Source organism: Podarcis gaigeae (assembly GCF_964106915.1).
Source record: "Podarcis gaigeae genome assembly, chromosome: 5".
NCBI lineage: Eukaryota > Metazoa > Chordata > Lepidosauria > Squamata > Lacertidae > Podarcis > Podarcis gaigeae.
This window is the reverse complement of record NC_139681.1, coordinates 94123046-94131974: the sequence shown is the minus strand read 5'-3', so window position 1 is coordinate 94131974 and position 8929 is coordinate 94123046. Positions and strand designations below refer to the sequence as shown.

Below are 8929 nucleotides of genomic sequence, written 5' to 3'. Positions count from 1 at the left end.
AGAAAGTGCTGAATTGGCATCCCCAAACTAAGCCTTATGAGAAACGGTTGAGGGAGCTGAGTATGTTTAGCCTGGGAAAGAAGAGACAGACAGAAGATCTGATAGCCATGTTCAAATATCTCAAGGAAGATGGAGCAAGCTTGTTTCCTCCTCTACGCCCCTCCGCCTCCCAAAGTTCTGCTGTTTCGTTCTTGCTTTCCAAAGATGAGGACCCTCCCTTCAGATACTCCTGTCCGCCCTTCCTCCCCCCTTTGCTTCGATTCCAGCGGTGTTTAGATTAAAGAGACAAGGCAGGCTCTGAAAGATTCATCAATTTATCAATAAGCCTTGATTCCACATTTGCTCAGTGAAGCTCTGCCAGCGCTCGGCTCATGCCCAGAGGAGAGCAAACACATCAGTCCAAACAGCCAGCAAAGAAAGACTAAGACAAGGTGAAGGACTATTGCTAATCCACCAGGAGCTTGATGCCAATAATTCGGGGGGTGGGGGACGCCAGCCCAGGAAGGCAAGTCCCCACCAGCAAGACATCAGCCAGTTGAACAACACATTGGGATGCTCACCCAGAACTTACCTGACTCTCTGCCTCGAGTGCTTCTGCATGAAATGGGAAACAGATCCAAGTCATTCCAGGATGAGCAAGGGGACCACTGGCGGATCGTGACTGAGCAACAGCCTGCTGCTCAGGGATTGGGTCAACTCAACGGGGAAAGGAATTGCCCTGAGCTCCCAGGTGCAGGACTGCAACCGTAAGGGATTAGAGCTAGAGTACAGTTGGCACATTTCACCTACAGCTGCTGGCCTGCTTTTAGCAGACCCCTGCTTGCCCCGTTCCCACCTTGGCTACCTGTGGGATGATTGTCTAGGTTAAGGCAGCTAAAATGAGGCTGGTGCAATGCTGAAAACCTTCCTGCCCGAATGTGAGGCCACAGATCCTGCAGCTGCAACAGTAGTCCCGTTGCATTACACCAAGCAGGTAAATGCTCCTGTGTCCTGCTTGCTAACAGAGGGAGGTGCTCCATAAAAACAAAACTCTACTACGAAATCTAAATCCGGCTTACAGTACAGCATGAGAACAAGTGGCTCTTCCAGCAAGTTTTTTTTTAAATGTGTTGCCTTTAATCCACTGTGACCCTTTTTCCTTGGGGGCCGGGGAGGTCAAAGCAGGGAGAGATGGTGGTCAGCTGGGCTCACAGAGGTAGCCTCAGAGTGGAACGTGGCCCAGATTCCAAGAAGTTGAAGTTGGGGGTGAAGATTCTCACCCGCTGCCGAATCTGCAAGGTCCTCCTCCTGTCTCTTGCGGCTACTTGGCAAATGGGCAGGAGAGGCCCAAGTAGCTCAGGGGCTCCTTCCTTGCCTCTGGGCAGAAAGTGCAATGGATCAACACAGATTGCAGCTCCTTCCCAGCCTAGTAGTGCTGAGATGATGACCTAACTATTGCAATATCATCTTTGGATACACCTTTTAGGAACAAACATTTTTGGGCGGTGGAGGAGAATGTGCATCCAGCTCAAGAGGTGGAGATTGCACCCCTCCATGGCTAAAGGACACCCTTGCTTTCCATGCAATCGCACGCCTGTTCTCTTAACCTTCGCAGGCTCTCCTGGGGGCACCTAGTGGGACGCTTTCAACATCAGCCAGAGCTGTGCCCTCAGGCTTGATAGAGGGGGACCACCCGGTCTATGGGGCTCCTGCAGATGGGGCAGGTGCGGTTGGGGAAGGCCTGGAAACAGCGGAAGCAGCAGCAGACGTGCCCACAAGGGAGCAGGACGCACTCGCGGAGGCTGGTGAGGCAGATGACGCAGGCGTTCTCGGGCGGCTCTTCCGACAGATCCAGGCCAGCACTCTGGTGGCGCCGGAGGTTCTCAAACTCCTGACGCTGTGCCTCCTGCTCCTGGTGCACCTTGTGACGGTGGTAAGCTCGGCAAAGCGCACGGAGGATGACAGCCACAGCCGCCAAGCCGCACAGCAGCGAAGCCCACTTCCAGAAGCTGCTGACTGAGCGCAGGTCAGCCAGGATGGTTTCCCAGTCCCCCAGGCGCAGGAAGTAGCTGGTGCCATCCGCCGGGGGCTGGAGGTGGAGGGAGCCGTCCCGGTGGAGGGTGAGCTCGCCAATGCCCGTGAGGCTGCTCCCCACCAGGAGCATCTCTTCTGTCTCCAGGAAGCCCTTGGGCTTCTCCCCGCTCAGGTAGTGGCTGAGCAAGTCCTTGAAGCCGTGCGAGGTCTGCTGGAAGCGCTCATACACCGTCTCCACGGGCAGCTCGACGGCGTGGAGGGGCGACTCCACGCACACCTGCCCCGAGGCCTTGCCGCTGGGGGACGCCAGGACGAACGGCACTGTGTGGACTTGCTCCAGGACCACCCGCTCGCTGTCCGTCCTGCAACGAGGTAGAGAGCTCTGAGGAGAGGGGCTGGACAAGGCAGCTGAGGAAGCAGCCTTTGGAGCGGTCTGAAATCTCCCCCAAACAGCACTGACCACCAGGGGCATTCATGCTGCAACACTTCTGCCGGGATGCAAGGCTGCACTGATCTAACCGTTTCTCATCTGGCACATTCTAGCCTGCTCCACCCCGAGGATTAGGCAGGGTTGCAACCTACAGGCAATGGGCATCCGTATGAAAACCAGACTCCCAATGAGCTGCAGCCACCAAACCCTTGGCCTGTGTGATTTCTGCATTGCCAAAAGGGGATGAATTCTGCATCGAGAAAAGTTTAAATCTGTAAGGTGCCTTGGTGGTGTAAACAAAGCATGTTTGCATCTGCGTAGTTAGTCATTTTTTATTTGCAAGTTATGGGGAGGCAGCAGGACACTAAATAAAGGACACTTTAATTCAGGACACTAAATAAAGCCTTGCTCACTAGAAATATGGCCGCCAAAAGATGCTCAACTGACTGTGAGGACATTTACACAGCCAAAAGGGCTATATGCTTGGTTTCCCTTTTTAAAAGCAGAGATTCTTAGGACACTGAGCTGTGGTACCTGGCATCCGACTTGGCAGGGTTTTCTGCTCCCCTCCACTGATAAAGATATACCTCTAGCCCTGCCAAAAGCCAAATAGGGTCTTGCAGAGTTTTTAGAAAATGCTCAGAAGGAGGGCTTGGTAATCTTTTCAGGCTTTAAAGGCCAACTTTGGCAGGTGGGTGGATCAGCCCATCTGTCAATCACATATCATCATGATGTCACATGACTGACAGGTTGGTTGTCCCCTCCTCCTGCCAACATCCCTTGTGCGGCATTCCCAAGCACTGAGGAATCTACTCCTGCCTTGATAGGCCAGCGCACCTCCCACCTGAGGAAGGGCCACAGCTCTGCAGCAAAGCATCAGGTCAGAGGGTTCAACGCGCAGTATATCTAGGCAGGGCTGGGAAAAGCCCTCTCTGCCTGAAACCCCCGAGAGCCTCTGCCAGCTAGAGCAGGCAGCCGATGAATCAATGGTCTGACTCAGGGTAAGGCAGCTTCCTATGTACCCCCAATGCTCTCCTTGGGCAGCCTGATCTACAGCACATGCCAGCCAATGGGGCTGCCTCAAAACAGCTGCTCCGAAGGCTCCTCTCCTGCTTACCAGCTGCGGGCCAAGCTATTCCAGATCAGTCGGTGCTCCTTTAGCACCAGCCTCTCGATCACCCCCTGCAGTTCTTCATGGTATGGGCTGGTCAGAGCCGCCTCGACGGGCTGGACTACTCCTAAAGGAGGAGAGAAGGAGACGGGGGTTCGGGAAAGGAAGGGCAGGGTGTTCATTGCAGAGTCTGAGTCTGGCTATCAGTTTGGTATCACCAGCACTGCCCACAGCGCCTCTCCAGGGTTTCAGAGAGGAGACAATTCCCATTTCAAACTGGAGATGCCAGGGGTTGAACTAGAGACCTTCTGCATGAAAAGCAGGTGCTCTACTTTTATTGCAACATCGTTTTTGGACGTGACTCAAAGCAACAACATATTGGGCAGGGGAGAATGTGTAATCCAGCTCACTAACCCCAAGAGAAGGAGATTGCATCCCTCCATCGTTAAAGTACAGCCTCACTCTTCATGTGATTTACAGGTGTTTAAGAACCACCCCATTCCTGGAACCCAAGAAATGAAACAGGGACTGAGAGAAGATGAAAGAATCAGAGAATTGTAGCACAAGGCTCCTTGCAATGCAGGACTCCTTTGCCCAACGCAGGGCTCAAACCCATGACCCTGAAATTAAGCGTCTCATATTCTACCAACTGGATCAAGAATCCAGGCAATGCATATAATAAGCCTGGGACTCCAAACAGAGACGTGCCATTCAGTTCTCCTTCTCTCTCATTTACAAAAATTTCCCTGCCTGGTCTCTGGAGGCAATTCCTGCTCACCACAGCTGACCATTTACAAACCTGCAATAAATCCCAACAGCAGAGATTTGCTGTTTCTCCTGGCAGAATTTGTGCAAAGAACTCTGAATGCAATAGAAAAGGGCTGAGGTGCTCTGATGTGGCCCTGATGGCTTCCAAAGCCAGGCAAAATAACCTCAGGGGCCCCTTACCTTCAATGGCAACATAGCCTAGGCAGCTGCTTCCTGTGGCAGAGAGGATGCTGGGAAGACTGTCGTTGACTTGAAGCTTTGGCGCTTCCTGCATGGAAGAAGAAAAACGAGTAAGGGTTTAAATGGAAGAGGCAGTATAAGAAAAAACGTTAAGTCCTGAGTTCAAATCTAAGTTCTTTCCTGAGATTCCGATTCAACCGTTCTAGTCAATTCTCTATGTCATAAGAACTGTATTTCTTAGGTTCATCAGTTTTCTTGCGCAACGAGCCTCTAGGTGAGAGACGATCCAATATAGAACAAACGTTAAAATATAGAAAGACACCAGCGGATTGCAAACATTTCAAAATAGCACAGCTAATCGGCAAGGGAGGAAAAAGTATCTGCATTGGCACAACACCTCCATCATTCAGCCTGGACACTAAGGTCCAGCTCCGAGGGCCTTCTGGCGATTCCCTCACCGCGAGAAGCCAAGTTACAGGGAGCCAGGCAGAGGGCCTTCTCGGCAGTGATGCCCATCCTGTGGAACACCCTCCCACCAGATGTCAAGGAAATAAATAACTACAGTGGTACCTCAGGATAAGTACTTAATTCGTTCCGGAGGTCCGTTCTTAACCTGAAATTGTTCTTAACCTGAAGCACCACTTCAGCTCATGGGACCTCCTGTTGCCGCCGCGCCGCCGGAGAACGATTTCTGTTCTCATCATGAAGCAAAGTTCCTAACCCGAGGTAATATTTCTGGGTTAGTGGAGTCTGTAACCTGAAGCGTATGTAACCTGAAGCGTATGTAACCCAAGGTACCACTGTATCTGACTTTTAGAAAACATCTCAAGGTAGCCCTGTATAGGGAAGTTTTTAATGTTTGATGTTTTATTACACTTCTATATTTTGCTGGAAGCCGCCCAGAGTGGCTGGAGCAACTCAGTCAGATGGCTGGCATATAAATAATAAAATGATGATGATGATGATATAAAAAGGGGCATTTATCCACCCCCACTCTTCTGCTCTGGCCAGGGTGAGCCACTGGACTGCAGGTGTGGTGCTGGCTGTGCTATTTTAATTTTAATTTATTTGAATTAATTTTGGGATGCATATTAATCAATTGATTGCTTGTTTTTATGCATATTGTATTATTTATATGATGTTAGCTGCTCTGAGCATGGCTCCGGCAGAGGAGGGTGAGGTACAAATAAAAATTTATTATCATTATTATTATTACTCCATCAAGGGGTCAGGATTACAGCCTTGAAAGGTCTCTGTCCAGGACCAAAGTGACATTGAAGTAGGTATCAGGAGAGCCTCTTTAGAGACAGAGTTCCATAAACGGGGGGGGGGGGGGAGCACCGACAAGGCCATCTCTCTCATTGCCACCCTGTGTGCTTCAGAATTAGGTGGCAATCACAAGAGGGTTTCCACAGATGGTCTCAGAACAGAGGTAGCTACATAAGCAAACAGATGTCCCATTAGGGACAGGGGTCCCAAGGCACGTAGGGCTTTAATGGTTAAAAGCAGAACATTGATTTGGTGCTGTGTGCCTTGGGAACTAATGGATGATCTCTCCCCGTACATTCCTCCCCGTGCCCCAAGGTCATCAACGGCAGGGATGGGGAGCTTGCGGTCCTCCAGAAGTTACTTGACTACAACTCCCATCATTCCTGACAACTGGTCACGTGGGCTGGAGGTTATGGGAGCTGGAGTCTAACAAGATCTGGAGTGCCACAGGCTCTCTAACCCTGATCTATGCAAATTTTTCTGCGAGTGCCACCTTAAAAGCTGCCCAATTCACACTTCAAAACTTCTTTGCTGAATTCACACTTCAAAGCTACCCTGCTGGTTTAGGCCAAAAGCCCATCTACCCCCCCTGTGAATTTGACAGAACCCTTTCCAAAGCCATCAAAGCTCATGCCCATCCCCAAATCCCAGGGTAGTGAATTTCACTCAGTTGGTGGAGCACGAGACTCTTAACCTCATAGTTGTGGGTTTGAGCCCCATGTTGGGCAAAAGATTCCTATATATGAAGACTAGATGATCCTCATGGTCCGTTCCAACTCTACACTTCTATGCTGTGCAAAGGGATGCTATCTTGTGTCTGCCCTGAAGTGACAACCATTGGGAAACCCTTCTAACCACCCTGGAGTCTAGCACTCCACTCCCTCGAACTCCAGATACAATATGTGGATAAATACCAGACTATCATATAGTACTATCGTAAAGATGATTGAAGCAACATAGGAAATGCTTTGAATACTTGAGACAAGCTGTATAGATGCTAAATATCACTCTGATCTGTTCTCCCATGAGCAAGGGAGAAGCAGGATGTGCAACAGTATACCTGGATCTTGGTCACCACCTTGGCCTTCTTCCTGTGCAGGTAATAAAAGAGACCAGAGAAGGCCAGGCTGGATCCTAAACACACCAGCTCTCCTGGTGTCAAAGGCAAAGTATCCATCAGAGATTCTTCCTGACAGCTGGAAGAGAAGCAAAATCAGATACTGAGTTACACAGGAACAAGGCAATGCCTCTCTCACCTAGAGTGATTCTTGGACATGGAAGTGTCCAGAAACACAGAGAACAAGCACTGTCTGAATAACACCAGAGGAAGCTGCCTTCTAAAGTCACCAGACCACTGGTCCACGTAGCTCAGTGCTGTCTATACTGACTTGAAGAGACCCAAGATCAAACATTGGACTTTCCCCCCTCTATGCTAAGTCTGCCTAGCCCTTTATAGATCTGTAAAATCACTTAGATTATCTGGGGAAATTCCACTCACAGCACCACTATACTATGAAATGCCCTTCCCTCTGTAATAGATGAAGATCGGACCCACAAGGTCAGGAGCTGTTTTTATTCTCTAGAACATCCACTTTCGTTTTCAGATGATTCCTTTACTGCGGCTGTTTTTAGTGGTTTCTATTTTTTTTTTTTTTTTTTGTTCTCATGATATTGCCTATCACTTTTATGTTGTACACACTGCTTGGAGATTTTTTAAGCAGTTTACAAGCACAAACAAACAAACAAATAAATAAATGCACTGCAAAACTCTTGCTGACATGTCGCCCTCCGCTTTATGCAGAAAGCTGGTCACATGACAAGGGAGGATCACCTAGGCCGAGATACCGCTTTATCAAGTCTGAACAAGGAAGAAGGCAGTGCCAGATTGATTTTTCTGCAGAGCTTTGTTTGGTGTCCTATGCTCCGTTCAGAGTTCCCTTCAGTTGTCCTGCTGATATCGAGGACACCCAAAGAGCAGCCTCTCCAGGATGAAAGCAGGATTTCTGGGAGGTGGACAGGAATGAGAAGTTCAGCACTACTGGTTCAACACCTCCACTTTTACTCCACAAAACCACCTTAGACCGGTGACCTGCCACATAAGACACCTTGGATTGCATTCTACAAAGTTCAACTCAGAGCAGAAATGAATGAACCTACACAATGGTTAGAATGTGGAGTTACCCTGGGAGAGACTTGAGTTCAAATTCCCCACCTAGCCACCAAGCTCCCTGGGCTAGTCATTGTCTTTAAACCTAGCCTACCTCACAGGGCTGTTGTGAGGACGAACCAGAAGGGGAACAACCAAGTACGCCACCTTGACCCCCCTGGGGGGGGAAAGGTGGGATATAATTGTAAAATAAATAAGCTGGCTGCTGACTTCAAAGGGTTTACCCAGCAGGGGTGGCCTTGACGTGTGGAATAGAGAAATCTAACCCCTGCACCAGGAAACTACTTGCTCCAGAGGAGGGAGCAGAGGGCTGGTAGGCCCTGGCAGCAGAGGAGGGCGCCAGAATGCTTGCCCACCCAGGGAAAGGGAAGTCCCTCCATGCCCAGCCCTGCCCCCCACCCGAAAAACACGTGCTCCGAGGCACCCACGCCCGCCCCCTCCACCCAACTCCGCGTCCAGGATCTGGGTTCAAATCCCGCCCCAACTCAAGCCACGAAGCTCGCCGGGCGACCTGACAGCCTGTCCGCCTAACTAACCCACCCCGCAGGGTTGAGGTGGGGGGTGAAAGGGAAACGAGACAGGTGGGGTACAAAGGCGACGTCGAGATGCAGGTGCAGGTACCCGGCGGGTCTCGGGCCCACCTACCTCCTGGCGCGAGAGCGGTCACCTCCATCTCCGCGGACCACTTTCCCAGCGGAACCAAGCAACGCGCATCAGATCCCCGGCCGAGCTGCCTAGTGCGTTACACCCACGCTGCTCCGCCCCTCGCCGCGGTGGCACACGGGAAGCGAAGTCCAGCAGCCCTCGCGCCCTGGTGGCGACGCGGCGACGGCCTCCCGCGACGGAGACTACGACTCCCGGCATGCTCTGTATCGCCCAATGGAAGGCATCGGCATAGGCTGAGTACGTTCTGATTCGCTCCGGTTACCTAGGACTACAACTCCCATCAGGCGTAGCGGCGAGCTCAGCTGGTCTGTCCAGCAAGCATTTA

General features: G+C 50.9%; 1 protein-coding gene across 1 annotated transcript; it reads right to left on the bottom strand.

The window, feature by feature from the left end:
• Nucleotides 1-298: 298 nt before the first annotated feature.
• LOC310845005 (mitochondrial ubiquitin ligase activator of nfkb 1-A-like) lies at nucleotides 299-8710 on the bottom strand. Its single transcript, XM_083739866.1, has 5 exons — nucleotides 8584-8710; nucleotides 6832-6967; nucleotides 4503-4590; nucleotides 3561-3681; nucleotides 299-2375 (listed from the first exon to the last, which is right to left on the bottom strand). The coding sequence occupies exons 2-5, from the start codon at nucleotides 6946-6948 to the stop codon at nucleotides 1649-1651; spliced, it is 1053 nt and encodes a 350-aa protein (XP_083595992.1). The 5' UTR covers nucleotides 6949-6967; nucleotides 8584-8710; the 3' UTR covers nucleotides 299-1648.
• Nucleotides 8711-8929: the final 219 nt, after the last annotated feature.